At 41.7% G+C, this 25,000-nt stretch overlaps 2 protein-coding genes across 4 annotated transcripts in view; one reads left to right on the top strand and one right to left on the bottom strand.

Moving 5' to 3' along the window:
• Positions 1-1,347: 1,347 nt before the first annotated feature.
• The window catches only part of LOC137996293 (uncharacterized), a 132,646-nt gene continuing 108,993 nt past the window's right edge, over positions 1,348-25,000 (top strand). The window contains exons 1-4 of the mRNA XM_068841700.1: positions 1,348-1,450; positions 1,912-2,270; positions 3,004-3,171; positions 4,237-4,353. Of these exons, the coding sequence (XP_068697801.1) occupies positions 1,348-1,450; positions 1,912-2,270; positions 3,004-3,171; positions 4,237-4,353 (747 nt within the window). The remainder of the gene's footprint in view (positions 1,451-1,911; positions 2,271-3,003; positions 3,172-4,236; positions 4,354-25,000) is intronic.
• LOC137998125 (tetratricopeptide repeat protein 28-like) overlaps positions 14,389-25,000 on the bottom strand; it is a 61,179-nt gene continuing 50,567 nt past the window's right edge. For 2 of the 3 annotated variants that reach the window (XM_068844551.1, XM_068844553.1), the window contains 2 exons: positions 16,702-20,083; positions 14,389-15,012 (listed from right to left, as the gene is read on the bottom strand). In XM_068844551.1, the coding sequence (XP_068700652.1) occupies positions 14,918-15,012; positions 16,702-20,035 (3,429 nt within the window). In that variant the 5' untranslated portion in view covers positions 20,036-20,083 and the 3' untranslated portion in view covers positions 14,389-14,917. Of the gene's footprint in view, positions 15,013-15,828; positions 16,217-16,701; positions 20,084-25,000 lie in introns of those variants that run through there. The other variant, XM_068844554.1, reaches the window with a different exon arrangement.

The following is a 25,000-nucleotide window of genomic DNA, read 5'->3' as shown; positions in this document are numbered from 1 at the left end:
TCCGCGATTCGGCTTCAATATTTGAGCACAGTTCAGATTGTGTTTTGGAAATCAAAGCAGTACAAACGCGAAACGCTCCTCCTTTTCCACTGCTGATTAATCTTTAGGGCTATTTTTATTTTGACCTCTGTAGAGGTTCACCCCTACTAAAAGACGGAAATGTCTTGGAAAAATAGGACTGATGCGCTAGTGACGGCATTTTCTTCTTTCCATGATCTCGGAAAGTTTGATTGCACGTCAGCAGTCGTCAGCGAGGGTTCACCCATGGGCCAATGGTAAATGACCAATTGGCCAATCAGAACGCGCGTTTTATCCGAGTTATGTTATGATATTCGTATAAACATAACAACTTTCTTTAATTTTCCAGACATGTTTCGACGGTACATCCGTCATCTTCAGTGTTACATATTTTGAAATCGCCGTTGAATTTAAAGCGCGCGCGATCTTACAAACTTCGTTACATTGCGTTGTCAATATTGCGTATTAAATCAAAACAGAACAAAACAAAAATTTAAATGAGTGACGCTTAGTTCCTTACAGGGAGAGAGTCAGGTTAATGTGTTTCACCTGCTGGTTGAGATCGGGCTTCTCCCATTTTATATACATGGATTCCTTAAGCTTCACTTGGTACTTAGTGGCTGCAGAGTCCAGGATCTCGAAGCAATCCTGTGTGCAGGATGCCTTACAAGACTCTGAACTCTGCAGATGTTTAAAAACGTTCGAAGATCTGTCTGAAAGTAAGTGCTCGCGCACTCGTGTGGAGAAGTGTCGGCTGGTTTCACCAACATAACAAGCATTACAACTTGCACACGAAAATTTATAGACCACAAGCGTGCGAAGCCCTACAGGGACAGCATCTTTCACATTAAAAAGACTCCTGACTTTGAAAGTAGTGAAGACTAACCTTATATCAATAGGTTTGCATAACCGATTAGCAAGTTTGCGTATACACCTCTGTGCCGTGACTGAGAAGTGCCCAACGTAAGGGATTTTAAAGAAAAACTTAGGTGTTTCCTGGGGCTCGATTCCTGAATGAGACTGTGTTTTCCCTCCCTTGACTGCTGTCTGAATATATTTAGAAATATATTTGTTGATAAGGTTTTCAGGGAAGAGATTCCTCCGCAGAATGACAGACAATTTTTGAAGATCAGTATGGAACCCCATCCAAGTGTTGTTTATCTTAAAAGTTCTATCAATCAAGGTTTTGATTAACCCCAGTTTGTAGGTAAAGGGGCAAAAACTCAGATAACTGGTGAGCAAACCTGTGAAAGTTTTTTTCCGGTAAGCGGTGGTTACACTTTGGTGCGGGTCAGTGTTATTGATTAGAACATCTAGGAAAGGTAGAACATGGTCAGCCTCCCGTTCCGTTGTAAAGCGTATATTGGGGTGTTGATTGTTAATGTAATTGAAGAAAAGGGTTGCATCCCGTTCAGAGCGGAAAAGGCAAAATGTATCGTCTACGTAGCGACGATAGAATGGAAAATTAAAGAAAGTTGTTATGTTTATACGAATATCTATATTGTTGCTGCTATCTAGACCTTATGTTATGATAATAATTGGGTACACCGCTGTACAGAAATCAAATCAAATCAACTCAGTTACAGGTTGCTTTTTGAGGGAGGAGAGGGGAAAACCGGAGTCAGACCCGGAAAAAAACCCACTCACAGCAGAGTAGAGAGCCAACAAACTCAACCCATATGTGACGCCAAGTCTGGGAATCGAACCCGTGCCACATTAGTGGCAGGTGAGTGCTCTCATCACTGCACCATCACCAATATACAGTGACTATTTTTTAAGTAGCCGGAGAGGCGGGGGATGAAGTTTAACTTTAAGTGTGCCAATGTGCTACCCACCCACTCAGCCGCTGTAGCCTCGGCGTTGTTGCAATCATTTTATACTTTTAATTTGCAGCGTTTCACTTTTATCGAAGCCGTACATATGTTTACCTTGGCGACACCGAAGCACATTGCAGACAAGTTAATCTCGAAAACTCCACTCTTCTCGAGAACAAACCCACACACGTGCACGTGTCTGTCAATTACTTCAACACATCAGGGCTATTCACGCACGAAGCCGCGGTAGCCTGGACCGAGGCTGTTACATCCTCAAGTTTCCAAGTGTGCGTGCTGACTGCTGGGAGACTTGATCGCATACCTCCTGATGGTGGGCTTACGTTTGTGGACTTCATTGTTTATCAAGGAAATCCAATGGGTTCGATAACAGGGCACGAGGTTATCCCAACTTGGTGGGATGGTACGTCATGTAAGGAGGTGATTTGCCCGAGGTTTGTATTGTTCCTAAAGAATTTCTGAAGTGTGAAGCTCTGACAAATCACCGAGAGCTTAGCTAGTAAAAATATAAACTGTGGAAATATCGTAGAGCCTAGACTACAACAACCTAAATTTTTGGAAAGGGCGAATGAAGGAAATTTGAGCTTGGGGATTTAACTCTAAGCAACAAGAAGACACGACACATTTAAGATGAAAGAGCAGAAAACAACTGCGAAATAAACGATTATTGGCAAGAAAGCAACTCGATAAATTTTGGGGAAACGACAACGCGAGAACCACCCTTGTGGATCCTCTTGAGGTGAGAGTACTTCGCATAAAACAACCATTGGTCAGCTCAAATTTTCTTTCGTTACACAACACCTTTTTCCAATGAACTCAGCAGGATATTATATTAGATTAGCAAAGAACATTTCGTATATGGCTTGTAAAATTATGCTGAGTGGAGAACAACGCAAAATCATCTGGCTTTGGATGATAATCCTCGATCCGCACAGTTCATTTGGCGGGTACATAACGCCTTTGGCTTTGCTTCCCGGACTTACAGAGACCTTAAATTATATCCTAAAAAATCGTTGTGCATATATTATGATAAGGAATTGTGTCAAACTAATAAATGAACATGTTTAGGCCAGTGTTGAGTTGTGTGCGAATGAAGTTAGATTTGAAGCATCGTACTGTGATAGGTTAACTTAATCTATTCTTTTTCTTTAAGGAAAAATTTTCTCGAGCTCCTTATATCTTGGTTTCCAAAGAGCACTCCTTTTCACGACGCAAACATGACGCTGCCACCGTTTGGGCTGAAAACGTAGAATCGACGAAGTTCACAGTGTGTCTTAGAGAAATGCAAAACTTTGACGGTTTACATGGAAGTATTATCGTGGTAAGAGATGGAAACTAGTTTTCGTAATTAAGGATGATTTTGGTTGTTTTGACGATCAAGAGGTGGAGGAAACATTTCATATTGTGTCGTCAATATATGGTGTATAACTCTCTACTTTTAATAGAGTCTGCAACACTCCCTAAATATTACATAAAGAAGGCTGTTTTGGCGACACTATAGGGACTTTAATATCGGCAATGTAGACTCAGACGTCACTTCAAATCATAATTTGCTCCATCGTATGTTTTCTGCTATTATTCCATCTCGTTTTGATCGTAGAAATTGATCAAGGTATTAAAAAAGAAATTGGGCACAAGCTGTTTAATATAAATGGACAATGAAAGGTCCACATTTGTCTGCTGGCGTTGATGTCAAAACCTCAAATTTACCGATTTCACGTCGTTGGCCGTGTTTTCACCAAAGTACCTCAAAAATGTGTTTAAACGCGTGCTGCACGTGGAGCACGATTATATTTCGTCTTTTAACCAATGATCAGTTGAAGTGGCTTTGTGGCGTTAGCGTTGCCGCGGCTGCCGTCGGTTCTTAAACTCCCGTAGAATTTGGACGTCACGTTAATAACGTAACGTTGTTCACGTTACGGCTTGTGGTGTTTAAAATTTCTATTCCGCTGTAGGACTGGATCGCTTTCTCGGAACTACCAGAAGAGATGAATGTGGCTTGACAAACTGTAATTTTAAGAAATTTCGTTGGAAGTGAATCATTGGGTGAAAGGAACTATGCATTTTGTGAGGTGAGAGCCTATTACAAAGTTGTGATTCCTCTTCTTCTTGGCTCTGAGAATTAATTGTCTTCCGTGGTAACCAAGTCAAGGAGACGGCTCTTCCCTCCTCTCGTGTCTACACATTTCTGTCAAAGAATAAAGTGATCTTTTAAATTTTCCGCCGTAACAAATTACTACTCAAGAGACGGGGACGTCTATTTTATTCTTAGGTTTAGAGATGGATTTTTTCCTTCGATATTGTTCCGAACTTACATTGCTCCTTAAAGAATGAAGTGAACTGAGAAACATTTAAAGCTCAGAGTCAGGTGTTTTTGTCTTGACAGACAGTGAAATTCAACGTATTTTTCTCCGCTACACCGTATGTGATGGTTTCCGCTTGTCACAACAGTCATTATGGCTACATGCCGGAGGAACACAACAGTATTGCAGCGTGGGTAGAGGTGAGATTCAACTTGATTTTAAATCACCTGTCGGACATTTTTCGACTACTGTTCGTTCGCGCAGTTTGCTCCATGATTGATTTCTCAGCCAATCCGGCAGATGTTAAGAAAACACTAATCGGACATGCTTATCTTAGTCTTTTCGACTGTTTGGCGCCTTCGTTTGATTGTCTCAGATTTCTCAGCTCGGACGACAAAAAGAGCAAAAGAAAAATTAGCATGATTAAGTGTATTTGTAACTAAAGGTCAGTCGTCACTTACGACGAAAGTATAAGCATATGAATCTTATGCGCTAGCGAGGACGGCCGTTACATAAACCTGAACTCATACGCGTGCGTGGAGTGTATTATTGTGTCCATTCCCTAACGGCCGAACACCCGTTCAAAATGGGTTATGAGCTGATTCACCTTTATCACTCCGCGGCCATTTTGGAGTCCGTGGGGAATAAAGGCTTTGTCTTTGCATTGTCCTTGAACCTCCAGCCTCACACTCAATGAGAGGTTAGACATGCAAAGTATGTTATTTGAACATTGAGTAATAAGGGTCTGTGAATACTCCAAAATGATTTAAAACACTTCATGACACATTTACAGGTGTAAAATTTGGTGACGTTACGTGGCAATACCTATTGGGTTCATTTGTAATGCTTAAAAACGAGCAGCAGTGTTTTCTCGGGTTTAAAAACACGAGTCACGTAGCCGAGTGTGTTTACGCCCGATAAAACACGTACTGCAAGTTTTTTTAAGGGCTTCAAGAACATTCCACAGAAGCGTGTTCCTACCATAATGTTAACCATTACGCGAAAAAGTTGGGGTAGATTCAATCCTTCCAAATAGTGACAGTTTTTTGAATGTGTTAAAACTGGTTTGAGCTTTCTTAAAAGTTTCTCGATACTTGTAGTATTCGCTAAACCATGTTTTTTTCCCCTCTCTTTGAGCAGAACATTAACTCGACACATTGCCGTGTTTGTATGAAGGAGCTGCATTCTCCTCTTGGTTACGATCCTGTCAACATCGATGTGGTTGCAATAGGTACAGATGAATTCCAGAAAGAAGACATTGTGCGTTAAATGGCCAAAAGACTGCTCTAATTGTGGATGGTTAGGAAAAAAACCCGATAATTTCAAGGAGGGAGATGGCATTTGTGGGCTCACGTCAATAAGCTCCACGAAAAAATGAATTACAAACGCGATTTGCCTCAAAGAATTTTCAGTTGAAGTTACCTGGTCTCGGGGTGGAAGTGAGGTAGCTGGTGACTTTGCCGCGTTTCTTTTTCAAAGAGTCTTGTATGAACGTCGGCTCAATAACATTACGGAGTTTAAGCAACGACAACGCCATTTTTTTTTTAACCGCAGACTGAAAAAAAGCCCTTGTCTACGGACACCTGATATCGATAGTATATGCCGCTATTTTATAGGCTTGTTCCCCCCCACCGCACTTGCTGCTCATCCAAAAAATTGTCACTTTCACCAAAAACACCGTGGATGACCAGTAAGTACCATGGGTGTGAGAGAATGTGACCCCCTGCCCCCCCCCCCCCCCTCCTTGAAAAATCCTCACTACGCCCCTGTTTTCTATCTTTACTTTAAAACCATTCGTAACCATCCAGTTACAGGATAACTCGCCTATATGTACAAAGTGAACAAGACAATAATCCAGAAATAATTGCGATAGCGCTAAGCTTAAGTTATATTTTGGGGTTGTAGATGCCGTTGTCATTGCTTAAACTCCCTCCTAACAACGCAGACTGAAAATAGACCATCCCTCATTAAATCAACCCAATCTCTACCTTGAATTTACAATTATCGTTAATTCTCAGTTTTCTCTGAATTTAGTATTATCGTTAACTTAGAAGACTGAACGCTTGATATGGACGTAGGACTCGACCCTGGGAATGTTCATTATTAACCCGTCACCTAACCACTTGACCACCACACAACGCTAGCTGCTTAGGGACAATACTTTAAACGCTATTTGATGTTGTATCATCACTCGGCAACAAACAACATTAAACATTGCAAAATGTCGGTTTCCAAACTCTACCACAAAGCTAAACATTTCAAAATCAAAGCATAGGCTTAAATTATTAATCTAGCTTATGAAGTTAGGCCTAATAATTTTTCATCAGCGATATTCTATGAGAGACTTAAACTATAAATAGCTAAAGTGCCAACGAGTAAAAACTGTCACAGTTGCGTGGCGAATGAAAATTAAGAAGCAACCAGACTACAAAACATTTTAAAACTGAATCATTGTTCAAAAAAGCATTGCAAAAGTCACATGCTATTGTTTGTTGTTTAGAATGGCTATAAGAACTAAACTTGTAAGGTAGATTAGAGGTGAAATATGGGTGACCCTTGCATTACGTGAGACAAAGCTGAAACCGTAACATCGTCGATAGAAATGAGCATGAATTCAAGTGTGGCATGTTTTTTGTTTTATCTTGTTCTTAGAACATTAGATAGAGTGAAATCCACTTGGCGTTAGACAGAGTAAAATCTGTTTGGCATTAGTCAGAGTAAAATCCATTTGGCATTAGTCAGAGTAAATTAGTACTGCAAGCAATCATTCATTGGGTGTCTTTGCTATGAGTCTATAAACGTCCAAACTATGCATGTTAAAGCTACTGGATTGTAATTACAATAACTTGGCATCAGACAGAGTAAAATCCATTTGACATGAGACAGAGTAAAATTCATTAATTGTTGTCACAGTAAAAACTTCACAGTAGTGTTAGGTCTCACTCGAACTTGGAATCATTAAGAGTAAAATTCGTTTGACTTAATTGGAAATGTGGTCTTTGAGAGCATTCTTTTCAAACAGTGTGTCCCCAGAAACCCGTACATGAAGGGGCCGTAATAAGCTCCCCCTTCTCAATACATATATTTTATTGGATAATTTAGTGTGTAGTATCGTGGGATCGTTTTTATGAGTCTTGCTGTATTTACTTCACACTAAATCGTTCAATAAAGCTATATACACCTGTATTATCAGACTTTTTTTTGCACTATATTTTTAGTGTGTGAGAGAATTGCACGTCACAAGCGTGCGGCACATGTCAGCACTTCAACAAATCAAACTGGTTTTCTACTGCACAAATATTGTGGAATATTTGTACTCGTTTTGTGAGTTCTCTGTACAATAACTTACAGAGTTGGATAACAAAGTCGATTTCTTCACTTAAACCAGCCTCCCAACTTTAAATTTTATTGAAACCACTGTGGATGGATTTTACTCTGTCTAATGCCAGATGATTTTAGTTGTCAATGGGGGCTGCTTCAGTGAAAAATGGGTTAAATGCAAAAGTCTATCGAAAACCTTTCCTTTCAACTTACGTCAACTTTCTAAGAAGCACTCAAGCAACATGACGGATTTTTTAAATGCTGTCCACCCACCTTGGCAACATGCAGCCTTGCAGCAGTCTTGCATAGCCTGCAGAGTGGGAAACTTTGGGTGGGGAAATAATCATTCCAAGGAAAAGGATAAATGGTTTATAATTATGAAACAAAGGAAGAAAACACTGCCCTTCACTGATTCCAATTCTGTAGCTACTGGGCTTCAAAATGGCTGCCTTTAAAGGTGTATTATTGCAAATTTCTGTTGCAATGGGTTACAACTCTCAGCAATGGAATACATGTATCTGTAAAGTTTTCACAGAGCCTTATCACATAAACATACAGGATCCGAAATTGCAGCTTCCTGGTCACTTTAGTACTGGTACCAGAATTTCACAGCTGGTTGCCACGTGTACTATTGCATTGCTTTTTGCATTGCTGTTGTTAACTTTTACTAAGAAGTTCAGAGCCGTTTGCCAACAAGTGTCTCATTTTTTCTCCTACTGATACTTTTCAAATAAAAATGAAAGGGGTTTTCCCATTAACTATCTCCATAATGTTGCAAGCTGACACATCTTCTTTCAGTTTCTCTTAAAATAATCACATGTATGTATTGCGGGTGAAAAAGCAACGACTCAGGAAAAAGGTTCAAGGGACTGGTGCAAGGAATGTAACAAGGTTGTAGGCTGGTGCTCACAACATGGTTGCTTGTGTGCAACAGGACGTGACTCGTATTTCCACAGCTGTCATGATGGAAGAAAAGAAGGTTTTGAAATTTTCAACAAACTAAGGGGCAGATGGATTACTATATCTGCATTTGAGGTCCAATACATTTTCTCTCCAAAAGTTAATCCATTAACATGAAAGCAGAAAATAATCCTTGACACGTACACAAGATCACACGGTCGTAGCTTTCTGGTATCCATAGCAATATCCAAAACATGCGTATTTCAGGTGACAAGAAAAGGCAAAAATTTTTGGTGACCACACTTTTGCCATCTGGCGACCTAACACTTTCATCGAGTCCATACAAAAAAGTTAATTTCGGACCCTAATCTAGAAAAGGCCTTTCAGGATATTTGAGAAAAAAATTTAATAGTGGATTCTGTCATCCTCACCAAAGATGCCTTAACTTGTCTGTCATCATACAGTACATGCAGAGGTCAAACAAAATGTCCATTACTTTATCTGTTGGAAAATTAACCAAAAACGTAAGTACATGATATGATCAATGCACACATTAGACAAGGCTTCCAGGGAAGAAGCTGACACAGGTTTCAGCAACATAATTATCAGTAGACAATGATGCTTCTTTCCCCGAGTGAATTGTTAAGTCTGTCTATCATCAAGATCATTCCCTTGGCTTTTTCAGACGAGGGTTGGGCCCATAAAGCCCCTAGGAATGACGTTAGTGCATTTCAAGATTACACCCTCTTTCTGAATAGCACGCCATCAGCATTCATTTTACAAAATCTGTGTGGAACAAGGCTTCTAGTCCAAGAAAACAACAGAATGGCAGTCAGCCACAGGTCTCCAAAACTTGCAACCCTGACTCTCAGCATCCAGCACACTGACCACAAGTCCGATTTGTGCCACGGTGCAAGGAATCCTCTTCCACTAATGTAGCCCAGGTTTGATTCCCTACTTTGCATTGAATCTTTATTGAGTTTTCTACAGACGTCTGTAACTGCCATTAGAGTTGTTTAACATTTGACATAGGAGTTACTGAAAAGCAGACATCCTGAAGCTGTCACCAAAAATCTGACATCCGAGATGTGGAAATCACACATCAAAGTTGTAAACATTCAACATCTGAGTTGAGGAAATCTGACAGATGGCAAATTTTCACAACTCTGACATCAGATTTTCAACAACTTCAATGTCAAATGTTGAACAACTTGCATGGCACTTGCAAACGTACATACGTAGCTTCCCTCCAGGTGGTCTCATTTTCTCCTTTCATCAAAAACACAAATTAAACAAGCTTGGGACTTAAATTAAATGAATTACTATATATAAAACAATTAGGATAGTACGTACACTCTCATTGGTCAATAGCTGTGTTTAGATGAGAGTATGGTTAACACGGCTGTGACATCACACGAATTTTGATTGGTTATGTATTGTCGAACTCGCATTTTGATTGGTTGGTAGGAAATATGCGCGTGTATCAAGAAAATCTGTTTAAATCAAGAAGTAAAAAAACCAGCATTTTCCTTCATTTGTCGAATTATCTTTGAAAAATATATTATAAAAGCAATAGAGGACTTTTTTCAGTGTTTCCATAGCCTCATCTTTCCACATATGTCCTCTATTGCTTAATTAGTGCCACATCCCTTAACAAAGGAAAACGAAAAAAAACCAACGGAAAAACTGTTACCCTTAAACCAAAACCGCTTACTTTCATGTAAAGATTATCGGAACTCTAAAAATAACCTACCTGGAGAGAGAAGACTTGTCTTCTGAAAAGATGTGCTCTGGCAATTTGTGACCAATAAAAACTTTAAGTAATCCTGAAGACGATGCATGGTGCGCAATGCCGTTCTCCAATTTATCGTGTTTGATATGATTTTGAATAGTTCCACTTCCTTGGATTTGTTCATCTAACGTATGAAAACTCGAGGAATGGAATTCACATTTGCTTACATTTATTCGTATCTGAAGAGTTAGCATACACGAACACCAGAAACCATTGGAGTTAATGACACTGAGATATTCCGAGACGTGCGGGGAGGCAGCTCTTTCCAGCTGACAAAACAGCTGAACACAGAAATGTTCTCTAAATTTCAGTCCATTGTTTTCGAAAGCAACGGGAGAAGTGCAAGAGATTCCGTGAACGGGGCAGATTCAAAGTAGAAAACATTATGTTCTGACAACAATTCACTCGCTTTGTTCGCCATCTTTGAACAATCCTTGGTTTCCCGAAACAGGCGCGGTTCAATATGTAGCTGCTGCAGCCTAGCCTCCCACGCGGGCGTATAGAAAACGGAAACTAGAATGAGTAAGATTTACAGGAAGTTGTAATCTCAGGTTATTAAGTGCGTTCGACAATCGCTTTGGAAGTGAAGAAGAAAGGTAGGGAAAGAAACAATATCTTTTTGCAACCATGTCCTCTATCAGATGTTCACTAAAGAGACCATGACTTCGTCACTGATGACAGTATGTTGCTGGATGTTCGTCACTGTCGCCAGTGACGAAATCATGGTCTCTTTTGACGTTAAATCGTTATTCACTTCCATTCCCGTGGATCTAGCTCTAACTATCGTCAACGAGAGGCTCCAAAAGGATCAAGATCTAGCGGAACGCACAAATATGTCCATCAGCAACATAATGGGGCTGTTAGAATTTGTTCTCAATCACAACTACTTCAAACACAACAACATCCATTACAAACAAATCTTTGGATGTGCGATGGGTTCCCCAATCAGTCCCGTTATAGCCGACCTCGTAATGGAAGAGATTGAGGAAACTGTCAACGCCACAGCTCCACACCCTCCTAAGTGGTGGTTCCCTTATGTAGACGACATTCACACGTGTCTCAGAAAGCACCAAGTGGATGATTTTCACCAAAATCTCAATTCAATTAACCCCCACATACAGTTCACTGTAGAACTTGAGGACACCAAGGGACAGGGACTACCTTTTCTGGACACCATCACCACAAGCAGGGGTACCCAGCTTGAGGTGAATGTCTACAGAAAGCCAACCCACACAGACCGCTATCTCCATTTCAACTCTCACCACCCCATGTGCCATAAGAGATCTGTAGTCAGTACCTTGCTACGCAGGGCACAGAATATACCATCAACACATAAGGGGAAACGCGAAGAAAGGAAGCGAGTCAAGGCTGTACTGCGAGACAACAATTATCCCTCATCATTCCTTCATAAATAGCTGCGAAAGATCGCTGTCGAAACTCCCTACTGATCTACCGTCCAATGGTTTCGTGGTGCTACACTATCTGCAGGGCATTTCAGGAAGGATTAGTTGGATCTTAAGGCAGCATCAAATCAAAGTCGCATTCAAACCATTGAGAACTGTGAACAGTTTGTTCCCGCGACCGAAAGCCCAAGAAAAGGTTGACCGGCCACAATCTTTTTTTTGCACCAATTGCAGTTTTGTATACTATGGTTAAACCGAACGATCACTCATAAGCATGCGCATACTTCTCGCGCTACGTTTTCAAGAAACTGCACGCGAATTTTCATTACAGCGCGCTCGACGTGCTGTTATTTGACTCACGTGTGCTACCGTTATATTGCAACTGACGAAGGCTTAAGCAGCAGCCGAAACGTCTTGCACGAAACATCAAGAAACTAGTCAGTGTCAAACCATTATCTTACTATGTCAGCTCCTGACTACCACTACTCTATTTCTAAAGAAATTGACATACTAGCTGGATCCATATGTCCAGATAAATTTTTACCACAATTGCTTGTAATCTCGCAGTCTGATTGGCTAATTTTCCGTTGTCGATAAAAGTGTAGGGGTGCCTTCCTTTGGGAAAAAGGATCATTGATCCAAGATCACTTGGATCATGGTGCATCACACAAACCAAAGATTCCTTTCCCAGAGTGGATTTATCGGTTCCTTTGATGCACTCTGATCCAAGTTGTACAAGATACAGCCATTTCTGTATAAGTCTTAGGGCAGCTAACCATAGACGAAACTTTCCAAAGAAATCTGTGGTGTGCAAGAAAAGAAAGTCAAACAGCTTAAACGGGGGGAGACTTTGTACAGACAAAAAGGAAATGTGACTTGCGTGACATGCTTCAGGAGAGACAATGGATTTTCTTGTTTTTTTTTTTTTTTTGTCAGATTCCAGTAGCCATCCCTGACATCAGGGATTTCCATTACCTCATCAGTCATGACACCAGATCCACATGTAAGGTGCACATTCAAGATGAGATCTCCTACACCTGTGCATATTTGTGGAGTTATAATGTGCCCAGAACCCTGCTTCAAAAGATTCCACACAATGCAGGATTATTACTTTGATGATGGCAGCTACAATGGACCAAGACGATTGAAAAAAGGAGTAAAGAGGCCTTTTCACAGGGGTAGGAGGAGATCACTAAAAAACAAAAGGCTGTTAGGATCTCTTACTTCTTTTTTGAATGTATCTTTCAAGGTTATATGTGGAATGAATAAGTCTCCCTCATTGCGTGGTCTCTCTTTTTTAAAGTTACATATTTTCACCTTTACAGAGGCAGAAATTCTGCAGCTGTAGCTTTAGTTTTTTTTAACAAACTGTTTAATGTAAAAAAACACCTTAGCAGCCATTCATATTTTGAATTCTAACTTAGAAAGACTGGTTGTTGAGGATGGATGTGAATGGAGTTTTTCCCTGATGTTACAATTTCTTTTACAATTTTATTCTATTTATTATATAAACACCAATAAAATACCAAATCATTTGTGATTTTCATATGTAACCATAGCAACAGCGATCTTTTTACCTGTGAAAATAGCATGTTATCATCTTCATTGGTGTTTATATAATGATAAGGGTTAGTTTTCGACTCCATTTGTGGACTTTGGACTTTTTTATTTTTATTTTTTTCGGGTAGTGCTCTGGCTGTGCATGCATAAGATTTCTGTGTCTTGTAGAAGGCAGATCAAGTGGGACTCAATCAAACTCTGTATCTCTTCCTTCAGAGGCAATTGCAATGACCACTAAACCATGGAAGACTACGTGACAGCTGAACAGGGTAATGTGTGCGTGACCGAAAACGAGTTATTGTGTTTTCGTTTCACGCAATGCAATATCCGGTTATTGTATGACTCTGTAACAGATATCGTAATTTTATAATTCTCCTAGTATTGTTAAGAAAAGCATGTGTTTTCTGGTTTTGATTGGACTCAATGCTGTTAACAACAGTTTTAAATGTAAACAAATATCCGTGATCGCACTTAACCCTGTTATTGGGTCACGGAATGGGGACTGTAGACTTCGGACTACAGAATTGAAACTGGTTATTTACCAAGATATTGCAACGTCAAAACAAACCCACTGAAATACTGTGAACTTAAAGGAAGTTGGCTAAAAATCCTTCGAACAAAGTGTAAGCTACCTGTAGCCTCTTGTTAACTATGAAAAGCATTCTCTAAGATACCAAGGACCTCACATATGGTCAAAACTAGGTAATAAATTGAAGGACTCCTTGAACATTGAATCTTTTAAAAAGAACATTAGGGAAATACACCTAACGTCATTGTTAAACTACAATGATAATTGCTGTAACGTCTGCAATTCTTAGAGACTGCTGACCTATTCATCTATTGTCTTACTTTGTACATTTCACAGTTGTATGAGAGACTTGTTGGAGCACGGGTATGACACTAGTCTCAGCTGACAATTGTCTCATCGCGGCTTTTTAAAATTTTCTCCACCGATTTGGTCTTTTTTACTGCCTCTAAATCACAGAATTCATGTGGGCGCACTGAAAGTGGCTGCCCTTCTTCCACTACAGAATGGCCGCTTCAGTTGTAATCTCTTCTTCCAATTTGACCAGTGTACACTTTTACTATTCGAGTTGGCCAGCGGAATAGGCCTTTTGCAACTAACGATCACATGGTACAAAATCCGCCATGCTGGAGGGCAAGCTCAATATTATTTCCCCACTGGGACATTAAAACAAAGGCACGTCAAGCTTTCCCAGTGGGGGGATAATAATGAGCTTGCCCTCCAGCATGGCGGATTTTGTACCATGTGATCGTTAGTTGCAAAAGGACTATTGTTGCCTACGGCCATCCTTTTCTCCAGTTCGAAGTCTCCACTTCGAGACATAAACAGACTGAACTTAAAAAACAGGCAACGTAACTTACAGCACTGCCTCAGAAAACAAGGTTAGCGAGAAAATTATTTGTTACATCTCCAGATCATTGAATCAAGCAACAAAAAATTAGTGTACTGTAGAATACGGCCTGGGTATTCCAATTATATCATCTAAGGACCAAAGGTAAATGAGATCACATTTGGAATGACAAAATGCCCTTTACAACTGTTAAATGGACGTTTTGGAGATTGATCGTTTAGCTGGGACCATGTGCATCAGAACAGAAATCAAAATCCAACTTTCATTTGGTTAGAGCTGAAACTAATAATAATATTATTATTGGTTTTTAACTGACACTGAAGAAGACTTGTTCAAAAACACCTCCAATAACCCCATCAGGAAAGAGATTGGCAACTCCATTTTGCTGTGGACATAACTTTGTTTCGACCATTTAAACTGTACAGTTCCCTGGTACCAGAGGTCCCTTTTCTTTTGCGTTCGCTGGGCTGACGAATACAGGAAAGACACCTCTGCCATGGGTCAGCACTCTTCAAAAAAAGAGAGAAGAGATCAAGCAACAATTATATTACCCACAGTACTCAGCTTTTGGCCTTCTGGAAGTTTCCCAAATTGCGAGAAGAAATCTGGACGTTTGCCTAAGCAAACTGTTTTAAATATGGTCTCATTAAGGGGTCAAAAAAGGCCTGGGCCACGCCCAGATTGGTCTCCTTTAGGAGTTTAATTAAAAGATTTCCACAAGCATATGCATACGCAAAGTCCCACCTCCCCGGAGTTTAAAATGCACACAATTAATTACGAGATCAGGCAACTTTTACACCTTTTTACCTTCTACAAGCTCTAAGAAATCACCCATTTCATTGAGTTATTTTGCATTGGTCCAGTCCCTCTATGACAAAACATCACAAAATCAACTTGTTAAACTTTAAAGTAAGGAACTTTCCATTTGTTTGGTTGTAGGCCCTAGCAAGAGTTCATCACCCAAGAGTAAGATTTACCCAAATTGTCCTAGTCCTTATCAGCGTCTGTTTTTGAACCAAGTTTTGCAGGAAAATAAACAATAGACCACATTGTTAACTCAATGTTGTGCCCAATTCAAACCCTTTGGAAATAACACATTTTGTTCCAGGAATTTCCATATCATTTAAATGTGAATGCTACATTAAAATTCGTCATTTCCAAACATTTCTACTTTCTTAGGTTCTTTTTTAGCTTATAGACATTTGCCGCCCAATACAATTAATTTGCTTATTTAGCCTTGGCCTACCTTACAGAAACACAGAAAATACACATTCCCCGAGACTGTCACTTAATGATATTGTAAATGGAAAGTTGGTATAGCAAGCTAAAGAGTACACTTGTCACCTGAGAAACATACTGCAAAAGCTTGGAGTTATTTTAAGTATTTTCAAAGACCAAAATAACACGACGGCTAGATCCTCAGTCATGGAAGCAAACCGATTTGCCAAGTCCCTGATTTCTATCAAGTGATTAACTAATCCTGGTACAGATGCTTACAAAACAAGGCACAAATGTGAGAACTTGGAAAGTATCTTAATACTACTGAAATCTCATGGTACTTTAACCATAATTGGCATGATATCGTGTGTCTGACTGCTACGGAGGTATCAATGATTGAATTGTTTTCAATAACTCATATAATCGAAGAAAGGAAAATAACATATCAATGTATCTGAGTCCAAGTAGGTTTTTCACGTTTTGGGCAACGTTTCTGAAAAAAACAACCAATGCAGAAAGAAATAAGCATTTGGTTAAATAGCAATAAGGAATTTCGTTCTGATTGGCAAGTAAATAATATAACAATTATCTTCATTCATTTAACTGTTTGTGCTTACTTAGTAGCAACAATTCCTATTCAGTGCTACTTTGACATGTAGACTTGAGGACTTCAATAGCTCACTTCACGGGACATAAGCAACTGGCGATCACTGATCAGTTTCACAGTCAGTCCATCATAATACGGCTCAAACAGCTAGCTATCTGCAGGAAGCTGAAGTAGCTGACTCGGTGAATGCAGATATTATTTAATTCACGTATTAGCCAAAGCAGTTCGAGTAAAAATAACCACTCTGGCAACCATTTTTAAAGCCATTTCTCTGTGAAGAACGTACCTGCTCCTTTCGACAACTTCCTGATTAAAAACATGTGCAAAGTACAGCGATTCAGTCATTAAAGTTACATTTAAATAGCACTTACCATTCCCTTTGTGTTCGTGTTGCCCAAATTCAAAGGTGACATCATTGCCAATTAGCACAAATGGCGCCCAGTATTTTATGGCAGAATAATTCTTTGTCTCCCGAAGAGATTTCATAGCATGGTGAAGAGCTGTACTTGCACTTTTTCTATCTGCCAAGTGTTGGTAGAAACTCTTCATGAACATCAAGGTTGCCTCGTCGTCAATTGCCCAGAGTGACACCAGAACAGACCGGGCACCAGCACACAGGAAAGCCCTGGCTATTCCCACAATACCCTCAGATTTTACCTCTCCCCGGCCACTATGACAGCAACTCAGCACAACCAGTCTTGCCTGAAGACGAACTGTTTGAACATCGCTCAACGATAACATGTAATCTTCCTCTTCAGGGACCAGGGATGTGCGTTCGGGATTTGGGGCCAAAGCAATTTCTCCAGATCTGTCATCCCCATGTGCAGCAATGTGGATTAAAGCAACTGACTTCATTCTTTTCAGCACCTCAGCTTTGGTTGCATTTTTTCCTGTAAGAGGCGTGGTCTGCAGAAGTTCTCCAATTATATCCACCTCTTTTTTTGCACATGGCAGCTGTCCATACATGGGTTCACCAGTGCTGTAAGTGACTTCCTTCAAGCACGGATCGCCCACAAGCAGCACTTCGTTCTTACTTTGGAAGTCGTCAGGTGCAAGAGCAATCAATTTTAAAGCAGTCAGGGAGGGAATTGCACGGATCCTGACAGAGTCACTCAAAGCAGAAAAAGGAGCCAGGCAAAAGTGTCCATCAGGAACAAAGACTAAGTCATCACCCTGGAGCAAGTCTGCGATAGGACTGACCAAGACATCATACAAGGGCTGCAAAGAGTGCACAGAGAAGCTCAAGGACTGAACGGTTTCTTCAACACCTTCCCTACTGCTTGAGAAGTCGCAGCGTTGTCTTTCAAGGGAACGATTCTCGCATCGTACAATGGTCCCCGCATTGATCTGTTCAAAAGTACTTTTCATCAGAGAGTCGGCACTTCCATTTTCGATTTCCTTTTGTCTAAAATTTATCCCGATATCTTCCCTTAGCAACCAGAAGCTGATCGTGTTCCCTTCAAGTGCTGTGAAAACAGTTTGTGAAGGTAGATCTTTCATAACCATAGAGATAGTTACCTTCGTCGTAGGTTTCTCATTGACGCCGTATTGCATCTTCAAAATGTCTGCTAAAGCCTGTGCTCGTCCTTGCTCAGCAGCATACAAAGCCTCATCAACCTCTCCATTCTTCAAAAGTGCTGTCCACAGTACCGTGTACGGAAACCTATGTTTGTCACGAAAGCTAATTTTCCATGCATCCTCTGACTGCAGAAGACGCCTTGTTTCATCAAAATAATGAATGCTTAGACGATAGTAATTAAGAGCTTTGCTCAAGGAGTAAAAAAATTCATGAGCAAGACCAATATGATAACACGCGATTGCCTGCCCTATTGGCTCCTCCGTTTTCTTGCAAATACTAAGATTTTCATTGTCGTAAACTGTGGCTTGCTTAAAATCACCAAGACTTCGATAAGCGTTGCCGAGATTGCCATAGGCTCTTCCTTCTCCAGCCCTGTCCCCCAGTTCTTTTGCAATACTAAGATGTTGATTGTGGTAAACTATGGCTTGCTTGAAATCACCAAGGCTGTCATAAGCATTGCCGAGATTGCCATTAGCTCTTCCTTCTCCGGCCCTGTCCCCCAGTTCTTTCGCAATACTAAGATCTTGATTGTGGTACACTATAGCTTGCTTAAGATAACCAAGACTTTGATAACCGTTGCCGAGATTGCCATAGGCTCCTCCTTCTCCGGCCCTGTCCCCTAGTTCTTTTGCAATACTAAGATGTTGATTGTGGTACACTATGCCTTGCTTAAAATCACCAAGACTTCGAAAAGCGTTGCCGAGATTGCAATAGGCTCTTCCTTCTCCGTCCTTGTCCCCCAGTTCTTTTGCAATACTAAGACATTGATAGTGGTACACTATGGCTTGCTTAAAATCACCAAGACTTTGATAAGCGTTGCCGAGATTGCCATAGGCTCCTCCTTCTCCGGCCCTGTCCCCCAGTTCTTTTGCAATACTAAGATCTTGGTTGTGGTACACTATGGCTTGCTTAAAATCACCAAGACTTTGATAAGCGTTGCCGAGATTGCCATAGGCTCTTCCTTCTTCGGCCCTAGCCCCCAGTTCTTTCGCAATACTAAGATCTTGATTGTGGTACGCTATGGCTTGCTTAAAATCACCAAGACTTCGATAAGCGCTGCCAAGATTGCCATAGGCTCCTCCTTCTCCTGCCTTATCGCCCAGTTCTTTTGCAATACGAAGATGTTGATTGTGGTACGCTATGGCTTGCTTAAAATCACCAAGACTTTGACAAGCGTTGCCGAGATTGCCATAGGCTCCTCCTTCTCCGGCCCTGTCCCCCAGTTCTTTTGCAATACTAAGACCTTGATTGTAGTACACTATGGCTTGCTTAAAATCACCAAGACTTTGATAAGCGTTGCCGAGATTGCCATAGGCTCTTCCTTCTTCGGCCCTAGCCCCCAGTTCTTTTGCAATACTAAGATCTTGATTGTGGTATGCTGTGGCTTGCTTAAAATCACCAAGACTTCGATAAGCGCTGCCAAGATTGCCATAGGCTCCTCCTTCTCCTGCCTTATCGCCCAGTTCTTTTGCAATACGAAGATGTTGATTGTGGTACGCTATGGCTTGCTTAAAGTCACCAAGACTTTGATAAGCGATGCCAAGATTGTTATAGGCTCCTCCTTCTCCTGCCCTGTCCCCCAGTTCTTTTGCAATACTAAGATGTTGATTGTAGTAAACTATGGCTTGCTTAAAATCACCAAGGCTGTCATAAGCATTGCCGAGATTGCCATTAGCTCTTCCTTCTCCGTCCTTGTCCCCCAGTTCTTTTGCAATACTAAGACATTGATTGTGGTACACTATGGCTTGCTTAAAATCACCAAGACTTTGATAAGCGTTGCCGAGATTGCCATAGGCTCTTTCTTTTCCGGCCTTGTCCCCCAGTTCTTTTGCAATACTAAGATCTTGATTGTGGTACACTATGGCTTGCTTAAAATCACCAAGACTTTGATAAGCGTTGCCGAGATCGCCATAGATTCCTCCTTCTCCGGACCTGAAACCTATTTCTTTAAAAATGGCTAATGCTTCTGTGTAATTTATTATAGCTTGCTTATAGCCAGCTGTGCCCTCGTAGTATCTACCAAGACTGAAACAGGCCAAACCCTCGCCTGGTCTGTCTCCCTGGTTTCTTGCAACGCTAAGCTCTTGCATGTGCCGCTCCAAAACGTCCAACTTTCTATCCACCATTCCTGATAATCAGAACCAGGACGTTTTTCTCAGAAATCTGGGATGCACCTAGAAGATAAATGAACGAGTACACAATAGGTTTAATGCCCTGACTACAGGATGTTAAACAGGCACAGCAAGATTAATGCAAGGAATAACTATCTTAAGCCAGTATTTCGAAAGAAAATGCCTTTCTTTATCAGCGTTTCCCAAGGAATCATTTTGGCTTATGGAGATAGTTGTGTTGGTCAGCGGCTCCTAAACTGTTGTTACAGAATAAATAGGAATGTAGCCCGTAATAATAATTATGATAAAATACTAGGGCACTTAACAGACTAAGAACATGTTATACAATAATAATCAAGGAACATTAAAAATAGAAATTCTATTATGTAATGAGAGAAAAACATCCTATAGGAAAACAATGGCATCTCATTTCATCTTTCTTATCGAAAGCTAATTAAAAGTTCCTAAGATATGCTTCACTGGCAGGAAATTTGCTGCCGGTATGTAGCTGACACCAAAAAAACAGGAGTGGATGTCATTAAGAATGTAATATTCAATTTTCTGCAATTGACGTCAAACTAATAATTTTTTATTTCAGGTCCAAATCTATCCAATGTCAGAATCGGAAATTCAATCGCCTGTTTTTCGTCATAATTTCTTTGTCTGGATACCTGGTGAATCCATGTTTTTTGATCCAGGGACTTTGAATGAGCTAATTGAATTGCTAACACAATTGAGTGCTCTACTGGGATGAGTCATTGCCGCTAGCCACCCCAAATGTCCCACACATGTGGTACATCTAAGCCATGCCAGAGTGCTCAAACTAGCGAGCTAGTGAGCATGCGCAATGACTCATCCCAGTAGAGTGCTCAATTTGGACATGAAAGCAAAAGCTTTGTAATGCCAAAGAGCTATATCTAACTGCAGACAGTGATATCGTAAAACTTATTCAAAAACCAAATAAAAAATATTTACAAAATTACTCAAGAGAAGAGGCTACAACTAAAAGAGAAATACAAGCTTATCAGCATGGACTATACATACTGCTGGATGAACCCAGATGGAATTAAACTTAGCCTGAGAAAAACGATGAAAGTCAACTTGGATCCTACGTTTAACATCAGCAATAATAAACTTGGCGATAGCTCTAGAGTCCTCTGTACCCTTGTGAAAGGTAGCCTTATTACGAAATTTTCAAATACCACACAGAATCGACTTGATGATGTACAAAAGCAGACGCAGTCACTTCCTTTCGAGCACCGGGAATTGGTAAAAAAACACGAAGGGGCAATTGGGAACGAAGGGGGCTGACAAAAGCGCAGATAACATAGGGACAAAACGAGACCAGACCAATTTAACCCTACGGCAAGCCAAGAAACAATGATCAATGGTTTCTAGACGGGCGCATAAAGCACAGTGAGGCGAGCGAATATAGCCCCAGGTGTGGAGAGAATGTCGCACCTTAACGGCACGGAGGGTAATCAACCATGCGAGATCATTTTATAGTTCTCAGTAAATGAATCGCGGATCAGACCCCAATGCCGAGAAAGGGAAAACCGAGAGGGGACAAAACCTGACCAGAGGGCAGGGAAAATCGGGATGGTGCAGAAATTCGCTAGCAAAACCTTGTAAAAGGCGTGAGACGTGTAAGTAAACCCAGGAGGTAAATCAGTGGCCCGAAAGGAAGAAAGGACACTCGCATAAGAGGCAGTGGGACGGGCAGCGCTTGGGGTTAGGTTATTGCGCAGCCCGGCCCACTCCGGCCGCAAAGGAGCTAACACAGAGCCACAAAAATACTTAGCAAGGTAAAAACCCTTAGAACTAGAATCGGACACGGAAGTAACTAAAGCCGCAAGCCGCAAGGCGCGGCCCTGGCAAGAAAAATCCTTTAAACCCAAACCTCCACTATCAACAGAACAAATAAGCGATTTAGGAGCTACAGTCTCTAATCGAGCGCGCCACAAAAAGGGCCATATCAGGCTATTAAGTTTACTATAAACCCATTTAGGGGGTACTAAAACGCGCGACACATAGAGCAACTTACTTAACGCTAATATGTTCAAAATAAGGACCTTCCCAATAAAGGACAAGGATCACGACTTCCATCTAGAAAGAGTTTTGTCAAGTTTGGACAAACGCGGTTCCTAATTATCGTGCTCAACGTCAACAGTACCGAAGAATACGCCTAAAATCTTCATTTTCCTAACCCAAGTGAGACCAAGTGGCTCGTCAAGGCGGTCTTTCCAGGCACCAAGCCACATGGCCTCAGTCTTGGACAAATTAAGCGTCGCACCAGAGCCACGCTCGTAAAACGCGATCGCGTCAAAAAGTGAGAAAAGGGAAGAATCGTTTTTGACAAAGGCCGTAGTATCGTCAGCATACTGACCGACCTTAAACTGGACACCACCAGCCCCCGGCAAGAGAAAGCCTTCGATCGCGGGAGAGTCCCTAATGCTACAGGCTAAAACTTCAACGCAGAGAACAGGGGGGGACAGGGCGTCGCCCTGCCTGACCCCCCATAGCAAAGGAACAGGATCGGAAAGGAAATCGTTTACTAGGATACGCATATAAGCGCCGTTATACAAAGTGAAAATCCAGCTACAGAAGGAGGACCCAAAACCGCAGTGTTCTAAAAGATTCATCAGAAAGGACCGATTAATGCGATCAAAGGCTTTCTCCTGGTCTAAAGAGACCAGAATACCTGTCTCGCCGGTTCTCTCAATAAAATCGAGTGTGTCGCGAAGAAGAGCCAAATTAGAAGAAATAGATCTACCTGGAACAGAACATGTCTGATCAGGGTCTACAATAGACCCCAACACTTTTTTCAAACGGAGGGAAAGGGCTTTTGAACAAATCTTATAATCCACATTCAGTAACGAAATGGGGCGCCAGTTTTTTAGATTTCTACGATCATCTTCCTTATGAACAAGATGCGTAACACACGATTTCATAGAGTCACACAGCTCACGATGGGCGAGAGACTCATTAAACATATCAACTAAAAGGGGCCCCAAGAGGGACCACAACGCAGAATAAAACTCAACGGTTAAGCCGTCAGAACTGGGCGTTTTGTTTCTATTAGAGAGGCGAAGGGCCTCGGACGCCTCGTTCAAAGAAAGAAGACCCTCGCATGATTCGCGCTCAGCATCCGCTAACTGGCGGGTAACGTGCTCAAACAAATGGGATTGGGCTACAGGGTCAATTGGCTCTTCAGAAAATAGGGACGAATAAAAACTCTCGTGAGCGTGAATCATGTCAGGGAGGGAAAAAACCTCTTGTCCCTATGAATCAAGGACAGAGGAGACGGAGCCTTTGTCGTGTCTCTCATTTTCAAGACCGAGAAAGAAACCAGAGGGAGACTCCCCCTCTTCTGCCCACTTAAGCCTGCTGCGAATCTTAGAACCCTCGAGCTCGGAATCTAAAAGCGACCGCAGAGCAGCCTCTGAAGTCAGAATTTCAGGACTAGCAGAAACATCGACCGAAGCCAAACGATTCTTCAGGGCAATTAAGCGATTGGTTAGAAAAACCTTCTGGGACGAGAGTAAACGATGTTTACGACGAGAAAAGGCGATCGCAGTGAGCTTAATGTCAGACTTTAAAGACTCCCAAAAATCGCGGTGAGAAGCAAAGCAATGCCGAAAGGCCAGAAACTGCTCAATTAAATCCGAAATCTCTAAACAAAAGGATTCGTCATCGAGGAGAGAATTGTTCAACTTCCAAACTCCCGGGCCTCGCAGGGGGAGAGCCGCAATATCATAGTCTAAAATAACAAAGCCATGATCTGAGAAAATGCATGGGAGAATATCGCACCTAGTGACTTGATTATACAGAAGCCGCGGGACCAAAAAGGTATCCAGTCTGCTGGCAATTGAATGGTCTGGGCTGAACCAGGTGAACTGCCTGTCTCGAAAACTTACGTTGACTTAAACCCCTAACATTAATCGTAGCGCACTTTAAGAAGGCTAAACTAAGTGGGCGCATCCTCACTTACTACAGACAGACGAGACGACTTGCCCAAAGCAGCGCGTCGGGACGAGCCATGTCGAGGTCTCTTCCTTCGGCGAGGGGGCCGCTCAGACACAGGAGACATATTATCAGGCACAGCGTCGGAATCCATCAGTTCAGATGTGGCAGTACTCTCAGGCTTAGACTCGTCACTCTCAACACTCGTATCGGTCAGGGAAGAAACGGGAAATTCCTGCACTCCGGGAACATCAGGGGCATCCTTGATGAGGCCTTGAGAAGTTAAAAGGTCAGGCGCAGGCTCAGAAGAAAGGGCCGAGGCCAAGGGCTGGTCAAATTCAGCTTCCAGGGAATCGTCCTTAGACCCTGCCGAATCTTCCTCTGCATTTTCCACTGGGGGGCTTTCAAGATCCACGTCACCTGAATCAGCATTCTCAGCATCTAGAAGAGTGGGGGGCACATCCACGGGAAGGGGGTCAGCAGCAGGCTGGCTCGGGGGCTCAGCATCAACGGCATCACGATGTGAAAGCGGGCGGCGATACCAAGAGTGGCGGCAGTCAATGGCCATGTGGCCAGGTCCTTTACAAATACAGCATCAAACCCCGGCAGGACAATCACGGGCATGATGGCCAATCACTTCACAGTTAAAGCAGAGCATCTGACGACATTCTTGGGCCAAATAACCTTGCTCGTTGTATCTTTTACCTGGCCTTCGTACTGTACACGGAGAAGGTACTTACCAAAACGAAGGTATGACGGGATGGGGTGGGGGAAGCCCTGGACGGAGGAGCGACGCTGGGAGTAATCAGTGCCATACTTCGACAAACGGAAGGTCAAGACCGAGTCGGGTAACTCAAAAGGAGCCTCGTACACAACAACATAAGACAAAGCTCTGCCAGCAAGATGAGCTGCATGAGGCTGGTTTCCAACAAAGAAAGACGACTGCTGCAAAATTTGTCTCGGATCTCCTCTTTCGTGAAGGTGAGGACTACTGATCCATTTTGGGATCTCTGAAGA

Source organism: Montipora foliosa, chromosome 3, assembly GCF_036669935.1.
Source record: "Montipora foliosa isolate CH-2021 chromosome 3, ASM3666993v2, whole genome shotgun sequence".
Classification (NCBI taxonomy): domain Eukaryota; kingdom Metazoa; phylum Cnidaria; class Anthozoa; order Scleractinia; family Acroporidae; genus Montipora; species Montipora foliosa.
The sequence above is the reverse complement of the archived record's forward strand: the minus strand, read 5'-3'. Positions and strand labels throughout refer to the sequence as shown.